The 15,177-nt window shown below is 42.2% G+C and overlaps 1 protein-coding gene across 10 annotated transcripts in view; it reads left to right on the forward strand.

The window, feature by feature from the left end:
* ttll5 (tubulin tyrosine ligase-like family, member 5) overlaps positions 1-15,177 on the forward strand; it is a 55,698-nt gene that overhangs the window by 31,702 nt on the left and 8,819 nt on the right. For all 10 annotated transcript variants that reach the window (XM_074661574.1, XM_074661582.1, XM_074661584.1 and 7 more), the window contains 3 exons: positions 34-221; positions 2,218-2,357; positions 10,754-10,946. In XM_074661574.1, the coding sequence (XP_074517675.1) occupies positions 34-221; positions 2,218-2,357; positions 10,754-10,946 (521 nt within the window). The remainder of the gene's footprint in view (positions 1-33; positions 222-2,217; positions 2,358-10,753; positions 10,947-15,177) is intronic.

The following is a 15,177-nucleotide window of genomic DNA, read 5'->3' on the forward strand; positions in this document are numbered from 1 at the left end:
CTCACATTTGTCTTTTGTTATTCTGTATGTCAGTGATCCGGAGGAGCAGTTCCAGTAAGCTGAAGTCAAACTCAGCAGGGACATTAAAGGAGTTAAACTCCCTGTCTGCCCAAGCCCAGTCCAACCAGCAGGCCTTCATCTCAGCCCTGCAGAGGCTGGCTGACAAGCAGGTTGTTCGCCACTGTGCCAGCTCCAGTCATATCAACCTGCTGACACAACATGTGAGTTCGTTAAGTTTTTGCCCTCCACCCTCGCCCCCCCAAAAGCAGGAAGTTCCAGTGTGCTTGAATAAGAAGCTATGTTGAGTTATTAGGCAACCGTAAACTGATCTGTGTAGCGTTTCGTGTAAGGAAGAAGAATCTGGGCCCGCTGCAGTACTCTCTCACTGTGAGGTCTCTGATATTTCTCTTTGTTGATGCGTAAACCTGGCTCTGACCCCGCGCTGATTGGCGGCATCTAGCTGCTCATTCGTTCAGCAGACCTGTTGGAGCCGGAGGGTCTGCTGCCTCGCACTGTGCACCTTCCTCCCTCAGTCCTCGGCTCGCCTGCCGTCTGAGGGCTGGGGTTGGTGCGGGGGCGGGCCTGGAACCGGGGTTTGAAGCTGGCTGGCCCAAACAGTGGTGAGCCGCATCAAGCCTCAGCTCTGTGTGAGGTCTCATTATCAGATGCACCATGGGGGAGTGATTTCTGTTGATACTTAACAAGCAGACACTTTTTTGTGGTAATTGATGCTTATAAATAGAGGAATGTAGCAAATTGGCACTGAGCAGGGGAGCGGCAGCTCCATTGGCTCCATCACCACCTATATTCCCCAAAGGTTTGTCATTCGGCGTGGGGAGCCCCTCAACCTTTCCTCCCTCTTCCACCTCCTCCTCCTCTTCCACCTCCTCCTCTGCCTCACTGGATTTTTTCTGTCAAAGTTTTTTTTTGTGATGGTACCAGACCACACAGACTGCAGCTTTTATGGCTTCCTTTTGACTCTACATTATTCTGTCTATCTGAGAGGTGTTTGCTGTATTTCTTATGAATACTTAATCCCGGGCGTGACAGCAGTTTATTTTGCAGAGTGAAATAGTCCAGTGTTTTGCACTTAAGGGCTCAGAGTGCATTTTGTGTTTTTTTCTTTTTTTTAGGGCTCAGATTTGAAGTCATTAAATCACTTGCCGAACTAAATGGAGAACGTTGTAAACACGAACAACACCCTGTTGCACCAGTTGACCTCTAAGGTTTAAGTAATTACTCACTCTCATGCCAGACCGCATGTATACAAAACAGAAACTGAAATTGAGCAAAGCCAGGCATAGTCGCCTTCAATAAAGTCAATATACTCCTGTGCTGTGATGCGCGGATATGAGTCCTTCCAGCATTCGCATATGTTTATGTCCAATACATTATTATAAGACATCCTTGTAACACTGTGTCTCAAAGCTTGCGTACATGACCTTAGACGATGGGGCATTATGTCAACTATATACAGTACACTGGACAATGGTAACTGTGCCTTATGTGGTAAAGAACTATTTATATATTTGACAATTTGTCCAAAGCCCCGCAATATTGGCACCCACTTGTGTGTTTTCATTTCCTCAGTTTAGATCAGTTTGTAAGAATACGCCCAGTCTACCTTAATAAGTGACTTAGAGCTGAGGCTGTGCAACACCACGCTGACACATTTTTCGCGTCGTACAAGGCTTGGCAGCATTACAATTTTCCCATTGGACTATTTAGTGCACAGGAGGAAATAAAGTAAATAAAACGCCACAGCAGTATAATTTATTCTCCCATTAGCTTTCACTGAACATAATTCCCAGGGAAGTACGGAGCAGTACAGAGGTGTAGTTGCTACAGTAGTCATAAACAGATTTGGGCCGGCGAGTCATGATAGCTGATTCTGTCAGAGAGATGGAGACAGGGGGGAGGGGACCACCTGGATTTAGTGCTGAGCAGAGACTAGCTCTGCCATGTGCTGTGTGTACATTTCACACAGCCCCCAGAGACAAGAGAATGAAGTGGTCGATGTAGGGAGGAACACAATATGAGTGCTTATTAATCACATTTCCATTGCTTTAGATCTTGATACGAGTGGGATGTTTGGTTGAAGTGACTGGACTTAACATTTATTTTGTTGGTGAATACGTACATCTTGTTAATACTGTAAGAGTAAAGAAAATGAGTTTGAGTTGAATCATGTGTTGAAGTTTTCTCCTCTGCCCACAGTTGACCAACCTGAACATGGCAAACAGGATGCTGAGCAGAGAGAGCGTCACACTGAACCCTAAACTGCGGCACACTACCGCTACAACCTCAGGGCCAGTGAAAGCTGTTCACTCTGGAACAGATCTATGTAGCGGCACTAGGTGAGTCCAAAGAGATGCGGCATATGCAGGGAATCGTTTGGGGTTTTATTTAAAATAACAAAAACAAATCTGTAATACATAACTCTGGGTGAAAATTGCTAGAGATGTTCTGATAATATTTTTTGCTTCCCGAAACCGTTTCCGATATCTGAACTTGTGGTAATCGGCCGATAACGAGTACCGATCCGATACCAGCGTGACAAGAAATATATATAGTAATTTTTTGAGGGTTAAAAATGATGGTATCGGATTGGTGCATGGACTGGAGTACTCACCGATATCTGATCCCGAATTATGGGCAGTATCAGACGCATTTCCGATACTGGTATCGGTATCAGAAAAACTCTAAAAATTGCATTTCAAAAAATACTTTTTTGGCAGTACAACTAGGGATGCACCAATTCGGTATGCCGGATTGACACTGGCGCCGATGCTGCCTTTATCAAGCAGATTGGACATGATGTGACTGATCCTCATTAAATTAAGTTTCTTCCTCAAAAAGTCATTTCAGTGTTTTCACCATCAGTCACGGTGGGCTGCTCACTCACTTTTTAGTGCCACAACAATCCCTGCCCTCATGTTGTCTTAGATACAAATGATTCCAATTGGTTTTGCTCAGTGTGGTATACAGATCTTTAAGATGGGGAAGTGGAAGCACTGGTATCAGATTGGTACTTGGCATTGGCAGATACCCTCCCTGAGTTAAAGCTAGGGGCGTTAACATTGTGAAGCTAGCAAGTATACGCTAGATTTTTAAAATTTTCCAACCGTAAAACCCGGCCCAGTGTTGCCAACCTTTTTCCAATGAAAGCAGCTAGCAGCAGTAGCAGCAAGTTGCTAAATCTAGAGAGAAAGTCACCACCCTAGCTTTAAAGTATTGGAATTGGTATCAGGAGAGAAATAGTTTGAATGGTGAATCCCTACGTACAATCATTGTCCATTTATTTGTCTGTGCATGTCTGACTGTGCATAATCAGTAGCTTTTGAATTTTCTCCCCATTTGTCTCTTTACTTTCTAAGATGACCAACAGTAGGCCTACATATAGATCTGGAGGACCTTATTTACAGTAAACTGCAGAGTGAACAGTGTATTTTTGTCTCTGGAAACACAGCAACTTTGGGGTGCGTGGGGACACAGAATTAATTTGAAAATAAGTTGTAGATATTCTGCTCTTTGAATAAAAACCAGGGTATTTTTTGGTTTAAACTGAAAACTTAACTTGAAACTTATCAAAAAGAGAAAGGTGTCATTTCTGCAACATATTAAAGTCCAACTGAAATCTTTTTTTTTTGGTCTGCTACAGCATAAATACCGCTCTTCTCCTTTATGAATATTTTATTTCATGATAGTTTTACATTAATTCGACGGAATGCATTTAAACTAAATGTGATTTCAGTTGTGGAGATTATTACAGTTCCTTACTACACTTTTGCATTTAGCCCACACCTCACCTCTGCTCCCTTATAAGTGCTCCCCTAGAGCTCCTTATGGTCAAATTTCACCATTGTGCTCAAATGCACTATTTATTCGCCCTCCCCTGAGGCAGCGGAGACGGAATAATGCTTTACAGTCTCAATGGGGTTCGCTGCCAAGGAAAACAGCATATCTCTCCCCTCGAGCCTGAGATGCTGCGCTGATGTACACATAGTATTAACTGCCATTCTTGTTTTTCAGAATATGTCATGAAGCCTAAAGAGTCCAAATACTGTAGTTGCTTTTTTTCAATCTTCAGCCGTTCACCTATGAAGTATTATTTACTTTGGCCAAATGAATGAAAGGGTTTTCTGTGTAATCAACTTTACACAAGTCTTTACTGTAGACACTTAGATTGTGGTAGCCTATTTGGTCACACTCAATAGAATCTGAATGCTTTTTTAATGGTCTCTGACGAATTTTTAGATTGAAGATTGTTAGTCTTTGGAGAAGGATTGCGGAGCGCCAACACTCCTCTGGGCAGAATGGTTCAATACGTGCCTGGAAATGGGCATTTTATTCTCTGTTTAATAGTGCTTTGTGGAGCTAAGTAACACTAGAATTGGCTGCTGAGTGCCGGGAGTGTGTGAAGCACGCTGGCAGCTTAAAACATTGCGTTGGCGGGGTGGAGGCGGTGGCGAGGGGGCAGTGTCAACACCCACATAGTCTGTCTGCTCCAGGCTCTGCAACCATTGACATCCCCCCCCCCCCTCCCTTACCCATATCTCACCCCTCTCACATTGCTCTGAGGAGAGGAGGAAGGAAACAGAAGGACAGAATATGATCACATGCTCTACGGTACCAGGCCAGGATAATAAACTGGCTATTTGAGGGTGTAATTCTTTGGGGGGGGGGTAAGCATCTACGGTCACTCGGCTTTTATTTTAGTCTTGATATGTGAGTGACAATGTCTCAGACAGCTTGGCCTTGATCTTGGACTCTGTTTTTCCAGTCCTGCCCTTTCTTATGTATCGAGCTGTCAGGGAATTCCAGGAATGTCTGCTGGCCTTTTCCCTTTTTAAAATGTTTTTATTTCCACAAACCAAGAAGAGGGACTTAATAGAATTCATAATTTTACGGATAGCCTCACGTAGCTTTTATATATGATACTGAGGAAACAGAAGTCCCCTCTTGATCTCCCATTTAACTTAAACCTCTAGTGCTTTGATTGGATCATACATTTTCTTCTCTGGATTCAGTCATTCCCTTTGAATTTCCTATATAGTTTTGGCACTTCATTCATCACAAAATACATTTTAGTACAGCTTTACATTTCAGCTTTTCACATTACAGGTTAATAATTCATAGACGGAGGCATGTACAGTAGCTTTTTGTTCAAAATCTGTACCGAAAATACACAGCTCCCTTTATCTTCCCATTTGTCACTGGCTTGCAGTACAAAAAGCTCTCTTGTGCCCCAGGACTCCAAGCCCTTGGTTTGGCGTTCACCTCTTACTGCAGTGAAATGTCTCTAATAAGATATTAGGATAAATTGCCTTGATTTCACCTCGGCGCTGTTTCTTATAACACAGAATTTCCTGTCTCTCCCCCCCTACACTTGGGTCGATGGTTTGTGCCAAACATACTGAAACTGTTAAGCACACTGGCTCTTTAAGCAACCACAGGGGTGAAGTATGATGGGTTTCAAAGAGTAGCGCGGCTCTTTGAAGTGCCGCTGCCAGGATCTACCAGGTATGCTTCATCAGCACTCTGAGAGCTGCTGCCTCACTGCAGCGTGCTGACAACCGGAGGGCTTTGAACTGTACTGCGCGTCTGTCTTCGTGCATCCACAGTGAAGCTGCTGGGGGATCGTTTCCGGTGTTGGACCTCCTGAAACGTTTATGATGATTTCCATTCAACGTACTTGTGAAATGATGTGAGCAGTTTAAAACCCTCAGACAGTCAGACATTCAGACTACAGTCAAGGAGACAACCTCAAAAAATAACAACCAGTTTGTTGTGTTTGGTTTCTTCTACACATTTTCAGGCATGTCCTTATCGTTGTAATAATTGGGTGATTTTGCAAAGTAGCATCTTACTTATGGCTGATTCATCTTAGTTTTTGATGATGGTTTGCTTTTACAGTTGCGGTTCGACTTTGTGATGAAGTTTGTCTTGTATTAAGTCAGAAACAGGTCGTGGTTGGTCCTCCACATTTGTATTAGTCATGTGAACACTCATTAATGTGTCTCGAGCTGCGTTAGCACCCTGGCCACAAAAATTGCCTCCCTATTTTCTTCTCACGGTGCGTAAAAATGACCGCAAACCTATTACCTCCGCAGTGTTACGTTCACTCCAGCGCAGCTAGAGCTGAGAAATACCACAACCCTGCTTATGCAGGGTATTTTTAGTTCTGTTCAATACGTTGTTAGATTGATGTTTGTCTTGCTCGAATTTCGTAAGGACATACCATTCCAAAGGGTTTTATGACAGCCCATTTGCTGAACCAACAACCCAACTAATCAGAAAAGCTCTGGTGAAAATGTAAAACTTCTTTGATGGAGGTTGGTTTGAAGTCTCTCTGCCTTTGAATTTAAAAGAAGAGAAGTTTTTATTCGCATTGATTGGAGCCAGATGTGGTAATAGGAGGGAGAACCCTTAAGGTAAAAGAGTGAAATTCCAGTAGTGAGTGGATTGAGGTTATTCAGCAGATACAGACACCTTTACAGCAGTACACGTCCCACAGAGCGCAGTATGAGTAAGTGTATGTCACCCATTTTTCAGTGTTGTCAAATGTGTGACACTGAGTTGACTGAGTTGCACCAGCCGTTAATGTTTTTGTATAAAGTCATTCCTCAGTAAATACTAGCTTGTTGTAAACTACTGATTTACTAAATCATGTTCACCATTAAACTGAAATGTCCCAACTAGCAAAGATGTTAGTAATGTTTAAACTGGTTGGATACATCTGTAGTGCCATCATCCAGTCAAAAGCAATCAACAACAGGAAGTCACTACAGCATCACCAGCTGTAACATCATTTCCAAATTTTAGGTTTTTAGGGGCCAAGCGATATGTTAAATGTTACTTCCCATAATTCGTAAATGTTGGTAGTACTTATTATGTGTTTTTGGAGTTAATAACTGTAATTTAAAGGGCGGGTTCATCTGCGTTCTTTTCCATTTTTTTCAAATGGAAACTCCCACTCAGCTGTGACATACGTTACCAAAGTAAGCTCATCATGAAGCTAATGAATAAGGTTATGGATAATGTGAATGCTAGCACTAGCTGAGTCGATGTAAGCTGTGTTCATTTTGGAAATAACTGAAAGGGTTCGCTAGGACTTTTTGATGTGGGGTTGTATGTATACTCTCGTGTTCTGTGATATAACATTATTATTTTTGTGAGTCTAGTGGCTTTGAAGAGAGCTATATAACGGCTTCAGTTACTGTCAGAAAGGGCTATCTGACAGTGAGGTGAAGCGGCTGTGGATGGGAGCAGCAGAAAGAAAATGTAATTTAGCCACTAAAAAAAAATCAATATCAGTTTAAATGTAAGCTATATTTAGAATATTTTCAACTTGCCGTCAGACAGCCCTTTCCGACGGGGAACTGAAGCCATTATATTGCTGTCTCCAAAGCCACCAGACCAGACTCCATTCACAAAAACAGTCATTTTACCTCACAGAACACGGGAGTTGCTGGTCTACCGCTGCAGCGATCATTTAGTTTGTTTGTGTTATTTTGTGATTTTCGGATCTGAACTAACGTGGCGTGCAGAAACCTACGTCAGGTCTTGGGTACTTTTGCCTTTCAGTTTCCCTTGGGCTCCTTTGAGAGTAAAACCCTGAACTGATCAGTCCATTTTCCAGATGTCAGTCTAAATTTTAACTCGGTAAACCTGTTTCTTGGATTAGTTTCTTTGGTAGTGTCAGGATCCCGTATTGCTCACCACTGCACTTCCTAAAGCATAAGCGCCCATGTCTGGACTGTTCCCACAACAAATACCCAGATACTAGTCACTTTTTATTGAGTGTCATGTTGCTGCAATAAAACGAGGTAAACAAACAACTGAGTAATGGCTGGAAATACCCTCGCACTCTTGAGGCGGCTGATGTTTACACTGACCAGGCAGGGCTTTGAGATACTGTGGCATGATGTCATCTCAGACCGTCCATTTTCCCACATTCACTCCGAGCTAGATTGATGCCGCACATGTGCTCAACTCGCGCTGCTGTGTTGTTCTTCAGTAAGTCATATCAGCATATTAAAGGATGGCGAGCACAGCGGGGAGTAAGCTGACACCGGCGAGCGGTAGTCCGGCAGGGAGGGAGGTCCCAGGTTGTTGGAGCTCCACACATGTGCCGTACTAGTGATGAGAAACTCAGATGTGAAACTTCTCTATCACATGTCCCATCAATGCTGGTTTTGAATTCATGGTGATCTGTAGTATTTTTTTTGCGTGGTGTTGTGTTGACAAGCCCTGTCTGAAAAGACCTCTCCCAGGGGCCCAACTGTGACACTGTAGCCATGGAAAGCATATGCTCTTGACCGGAGAAACAGTCCGTTTTAGAGCATATGCTAATAAAATGGTAGCGCTGAAGGTCCCTGTGGTCCAGTGAGCAAACTGCAGCCAAGCTAAAGGAAATGACTGCTGTAAACAAAGAGCGAGTTCTTGTTTTGTCTCCTGGCGTTGTAGAATCTCTGGCCTTGCAAGGTTCACAGACAAGCCTTTGTTTCCAGAGGCAAAAAAAGTTGAATTGGCCCGTAGTCACACCAGTTGTTTTTGCAATATATGTGCCATTATGTGAACTGAGAAATGCATGGGCGGATAGCATGTTCACATGAGTTTAAGATCCCTTGTGTCTTTGTTTGGCCACATTTGGGCAGGAATATGTTTTCACTTGAGCGACACAAGATTATTATCCCACAGTGTGTATTGTTCAAGATTAATTGAATTCTAATTTTAGAGCTTATCATCGTTTGGCTCTAAAAATAAAGCAGCTATTGTGATTTTAAGTCTACAGCGTTTCCTTTTACTCTTTGACCAATGGACAAATGTTATTGCATGAAATTTCAAAGAATTTCTTTTGTGATTATGACCCCCAGGGATCCCATTTCTTCAACTGTACTTACATCTTTTTTTCTCTTTCGTTTTTTTCCTCGCAGCTCCCAGTGTTGCTCTTTATGCCGTTATTTTTGTGGTACATATACAGCAGCACACCAGACTCGACGTAGACTCAATTTAAGCGCGTCTGAAGGGGAGGCTCACCTCATTGCTTTAACAGGGGCCAAAAAAGAGAAAAAAGAGAGGCTGAAACAGGCTTAGTCCTAATGACAGATAATCCAGTTACAAACTCGTGGAGCTCGTCAAAAGGTTTGCTTTCCAGGTTGTGGCTTTGTGATGTGAATGGAACGTGAAGCTCGGGGAGCACTGAGGCAAAGAGGAAAGGTTTTCAGTGCAGCCTGCGTTTGCCACAGGCTTGCCCTCTACTTTGACTCTGATTTGCACACTTTGACTTGAGGCTTCTGTGGGCCAAGCAGCCACCGACTGGGACGCTGTGAGCTGTCTCGTCTCTTTTACTTCTTGCCGGTGGTGTTGCAACTCAACATGTGGAGGGAAACTTGGAGTTAGTTAGCTATGCTGCTACATCTCTGCCTTGGTTGGACGGTAAAATAACTAACAAGGAGAAGAGCGAATGCTGTTGACTTACTATTGAGCCACTGAAGCTTGCACCATCTTGCAACTTAGCTATTAAAGGGATAATTCGGGTGTTTTGAAGTGGGGTTTTATGAGGTACTTATCCATAGTATGTGTATTACTTACAGTAGATGATGGCTGGCGTGCCCCCGTCATCAAGAAACAGAGAGGAGCATCGGAGCAAAGCAATACAGTATATACGTATTTTAGCTACCTAAAAGACAGACTCACCTAAAGAAATTGATGTCCATTTAAGTGTACGCTATATTCAGAATATTTTCCGATGGTGAACTGAACTGAAAGTGAAGCGTATCTATACTGATTTTGTCATCTGAGCCTGCTGGCTTTGGAGAGAGCAGAGATAAGTTTCACTTTCAGTTCAGTTCCCCGTCGGAAAGGAGAAGGAAAGGGTTGTGTGACGGCAAGATAAAGCAGTGAAAATATTCTAAATATAGCGTACACTTAAACGGATATAGATTTTTTTTAGGTGAGCCTTTCTTTTAGGTGGCTAAAATACGTTTTTCTGCCGTCCACAGCACTGTATTGCTTTGCTCTGGCGTCGGTACTCCTTCAAGCTCGGGGGGCGTGCCGCCTGCCATCTACTTTAAGTAATTCACCTACTATGGATAAGTACCTCATACAACCCCACTTCAAAACACCCAAACTATCCCTTTTAAGACGGGTCAGTAGTACGTCAGTAGTAGCCTTCATTTGAGACTTTTTAATGTAATTATTTGAACCTTATACTAGCACTCCTACCTCTCAGTATGCTATAATGCTATTTTATCCCACCGAAAGTTAGATGAAAAGATCTCAAAATGAAGCTGCAGTTATCCTAGCTTAGCATATACAGTACAGTATACTGGAAACAGCTAGCCTGGCTCTGTGCAGAAGTAACAACAAAATGCCTAAAAGCACCTCTGGTCTTTATGCACAGCTACAGTAAGCTAACCAGCAGCTGGCTGTAGCTTCATATTGAACAGACAGACGTTTAAGTGGTATTGATCCTATCATCTACTGTATCTCTCCTCAAGAAAGCAAATGAGCATATTTCCCAAATGATTCTTTAAAGAGCAATGCCTTTTTCTTCAGGCTGAGTTATGGATAGTTGAGGTGAAACCTTCCTACAGTAGAGGTTCACATCAGGTTCATTTCTATTAGAATACAAATATTCTAATGTGTTAAATGTTACTTAGTGGATTCAGAAGCGAAAGTCCTGTGTTTTTTTTTTTGTTGATTTTGATTCTTTTTTTCACTGACCTCTTCATTTCTGCTCTCCAAGCCACAGGCCTCTGAAGGATGAGGAGCGTCTCTGGGATGGGCAGAGTGCCCATAGCTTGGTGACGGGGGTGAACCCCCAGCAGCGCTACCAGCCCGCCCAAGGAAACTACCAGCTTCAGTTTGCTATCCAGAAACTGCAACAGCAAAGACTTCAGTCTCGACAATTTCTGGACCAGAGCCAATGCAGACACAAGGTATATAAGAGATCTTGGTTTGTTCCCCCCCAGTATTTCATGATACATATGAGTGACTTCCAGACACATGGGCTTAAACATCGGTTCTTTGATGCCCTGGGTGTTTAGAAGCTGTGAATCTCATCAGCATCATGTTACTGGGATCTCTGTTGTTCATTACATTTGTTCCCTTAAAACACTCCTTTTTGTTTTGTTAAATTAGGATTGAGCAAAAGAGTTGAGAAATGAGTTGTTTGGCTTCTTTTTGTTTTCTTTACTTTATTATCATGGATGAAACGTGCTTTAGAAGCTATAACTCAGGAAAACCCTCATATTTGTGTCTGTACAGAATATTCCCTTACCTAAGCACCGTGCCGTCCAAAATAGTGCAAAATACACCCACATCAAGGGGAAAGCTTTCATGTTCGCATTTACAAAGCTATTCTGCGAATCTCTTTCCAAACCACTTAACGAAATGGTGTTCGGTGGGAATATCCTCCTTAACAGAAGCTCATTCCTGGAGAGCCAAACACGAGTCCTCACTCCAAGATTACATTGTTTGGCCGAGTGACTGTGCTCGGTTTATATTGGAAGGTGAGTAATCAAGGAATGCTGCCCGTGAGGGCACCAGAGAGGCCCCGGCACAGAGTCCATTATGAGTTTGAAGTCTTTACAGTTCATATCAGATTTGAGCTCCATTTGTATTCCCATTACAACACAAATAACATTTCAGGATATGATTTTTTCTCAGCAGCAGTAATGTAGCGACAACAAAAACCTTTTAGTCACGCCCGACTAGCTGTGACAGATGTGATTTGGCTGTTTTTAAAGGGAGATTAGAAAGGTAGAGAGATCTCGGGTCATTTGGCGCAGCATAATTTTAATGTTTAGAGAAAAAAAGACCGGCCCCCTGTGTTTCTGTACGATTGCTTTGAAAGAGGATCTTAACAGGAAGAGTGTATTCATTTTCCAGAGGAATTTGTGGAGTCCATCTATGAATGGAGAGCAGAGGAGAGTGCCATGGGACCGCCAGCAGGGTGGAATGATTGGATGCACTCGCTTTTTTTCCGATCTGTCCTGAGTAATGCAGTTGCTCTCACGTCATTGTTTTTTCATCATCTTGGTTGGGCCTTAATTAATGCAATTAAGGTGATATTTCTCTTGGCTTGGTCCGGCCGCCTTACGCAAGGCACTTTATGAAAGTGATCCCGTGCCTTTTCCTCTGTTCCATTCCCCTTCTCAGTTCGTCTCATAGTCCGAACACAGTTTCCTTTATTGCTGACATGTCCCATCATACTGCTGCATGTGTTCTTTATAACAGAGCCATCCTGTTGTTCAGCCCTCACAAACTGAGGTCATAGGAAGGCTGACTCTGGGTATGGTTGTCTCACCATCAAATCAGACAGCCCTCCCTAAAACCCTCACCATCCCTCCTAGTTCGTTCCGCCCACACAGGTCTCTCTGCCAGTCTGACCTAGCAATGTGCATCTTTGATTGGTCCGGGAATTAGTCAGTGACTTGACCTCTGTTTGGTCTTTTTGACACTGATACACTTCACACCCCTGATCTCACCTTGCCTCATGGGAAAATAAATTGATGATTTGGGATTAACTGAAGACACAAAAGGAAGTGCTTCATCTAGTGTGAGTGCTCGTGTACATATATGTGTGTGAGTGTGTACTTCTGTGAGAAGAGAAAGAGACAGGGGGCTGTTCCGGCGCTCCAGTCCACGTTCCAGTTACTGGGTGCAGACTGCGCGGCTCCTCCACAGGCTTGGCTCCGAGCCACCTGGCAGCCAAAGAAAGGTGGCCTTCCTGCTCCCGCTCAAACTGAATTGCGGCCATAGGCCTCGCAACCTGGAAACTCAGCTTCTCATTTATCAACACACAAATTACATCAGATATTCCCTGTCACACTGCCGGCCCCTTTGAACGGCTGCGCAGTGAAGCTGGAAAACCATTAGCTTGTTAGATAGCCGTATAAAGCTGCAGAGAAAAATAGCATTGACGTGAGATGTGGAAGGAATGTATGCGAGGCATTCTCCGGCGCTGCAACGACAGAGTGAAATGCGGCTCTAAATTATGATGTCAGAAAGAAAACGGTATTTTCCCCCCTTCCCAAGCCTTTGAAGAGATCTTGTACAAACAAATAAATAATGTGAAGAATTTGCTTTCCAGTGCAGCCAACTGCAAAAAAATGTTCTTGTTTTGATACTGGATGGCATTTCATTAATATCTGCACTAATTCATGTCAAGCACTTTGATATTTCACCTAAATGACCGGAGGCTACATATTTTTCACATGACTAACCCATTCTAAATGTGATTACACTTCCTTATTCCTCTTTTGGAATTTGGTTGGATTAAATGTTTTCTTAGATAGCACAGTACATACAAACTGTAACAAAAATATACACACAATACATGAATAAGTACAGATATCTATATTTATATACATAAAGACAGTAGGGTCAAAGTCATGGCTATACATTGAGAATATCCTGATTCAAAACAACCATATCTATGAATTTTGATTATATATGATCCCATACCTATTCCATTCTTCAAAAGCAATAAAGTATTCTGTTTTTATTGCCCTGCTGATAAATACTTAACCTTGTTCAGAATACAGAAAATTAAACATTTTGATAATTTTAATTTATTTGTTTAAAATGGACCATTTTTGTTAAAAATAACATATAAAAATATATATAATATATAATAAAATATATATCATGTATAAATATACAAAATAGCATATTTTGTCCAATGTTTACATTCACTTGAAAATGCTATGGAAGATCATTGTAATTAAAGTTATATGCAAATTAACTTAAATTCTGGATTGAATCATGGCTGTGCATTACCTTTTCTTACATCTGACACCTGAACTTAATGAAGACTCCATTTATTTATTATTTATTTATTTATTAATTTCTATATAGTAGAAGGGGGCTGCACGGTGGTGCAGTGGTTAGCACTGGTTTTCTCCGGGTACTCCGGTTTCCTCCCACAATCCAAAGACATGCAGGTTAGGTTAATTGTTGACTCTAAATTGCCCGTAGGTGTGAATGTGAGTGTGAATGGTTGTCTGTCTCTATGTGTCAGCCCTGCGATGGACTGGCGACCTGTCTAGGGTGTACCCCGCCTTCGCCCAATGTCGCCTGGGATCGGCTCCAGCCCCCCCGCGACCCCTAACGGGATAAGCGGTTGCAGATGGATGGCTAGATGGATGGATATATAGTAGAAGGAGTAATATTTAATATCTTACCTTAAAAGGGGAACATCATCTAAATTAAGAATTCTAATATGTTATTTCCATGGCTTTGGAAAGTTCAATCAATATTTGTGAACATGAGCTCCTCTCTCTCAAAGCCAGAAACCAGAGAAGTAAGTCTCAAACTGGTGACGTCATAGGGTATAAAGTCTGGAGCTGCTCCATAGACAATGAATGGGAGACTGATTTTGTGGACCCACAGAATATTTTATTTTTTATACCCAAATGAGCTTTATTCTATTGCAGTGTTCTCAGTTGTGAAACAGAAAATGTTCCCATATACTCAGATCATTCCCCTGGATGCTCTCAGTGTCATCTGTAACATCTCTCCCAATTCATGTCTATGGAGCAGCTCCACACTTTATGCCCTATGACATCACAAGTTTGAGGTTTTGGGAGACAGTTGTTCATGTATACTAATATTTTTTGGACTGTCTCAGACCATAGGAATAGTATGAATATGTATGAATTTTGAAAATAGCCATAATTCCCCTTTAATGTCAACATATTGAAAATATATCTAGATAGTGTTGTTGGTGACAGGCTTACTGTGATAGTCTTTTAGAGACAAAGCTCTGAAGGTCCTGAGAGCCTCATTCCTATTGTAGACTTTTTTTTCTGGTAATGGGTGTTTATGGCATCACAGTTGCACAAAAATGTTGTATTTTAAAAATTCTCGCACATCCACAGGGGTCCAAGAAATGCCGGCATGTATTTTGGGATTACTTCAAGAATTCAGCTTCTGGCCTGCGACTGTATCAACAAGCTATTTTATCCTCTATGTTTGTTGAGTTAAGATGAATTAAAGTAATGTACACTCTCAGTTGCAGACAGTTAACTTGACCTTGTCAAAAAAAGAACAATTCTACAAAGTTGGAAGTAATCTATACCCAAAAATGATCAAATGTGCTCATTATAATCTCAGACAAATTGGCCACCATGCTCAGGCCCACAAACTACTTCCATCTTCTGCTGT

This window comes from Sebastes fasciatus, chromosome 15, assembly GCF_043250625.1.
Source record: "Sebastes fasciatus isolate fSebFas1 chromosome 15, fSebFas1.pri, whole genome shotgun sequence".
Lineage (NCBI taxonomy): Eukaryota > Metazoa > Chordata > Actinopteri > Perciformes > Sebastidae > Sebastes > Sebastes fasciatus.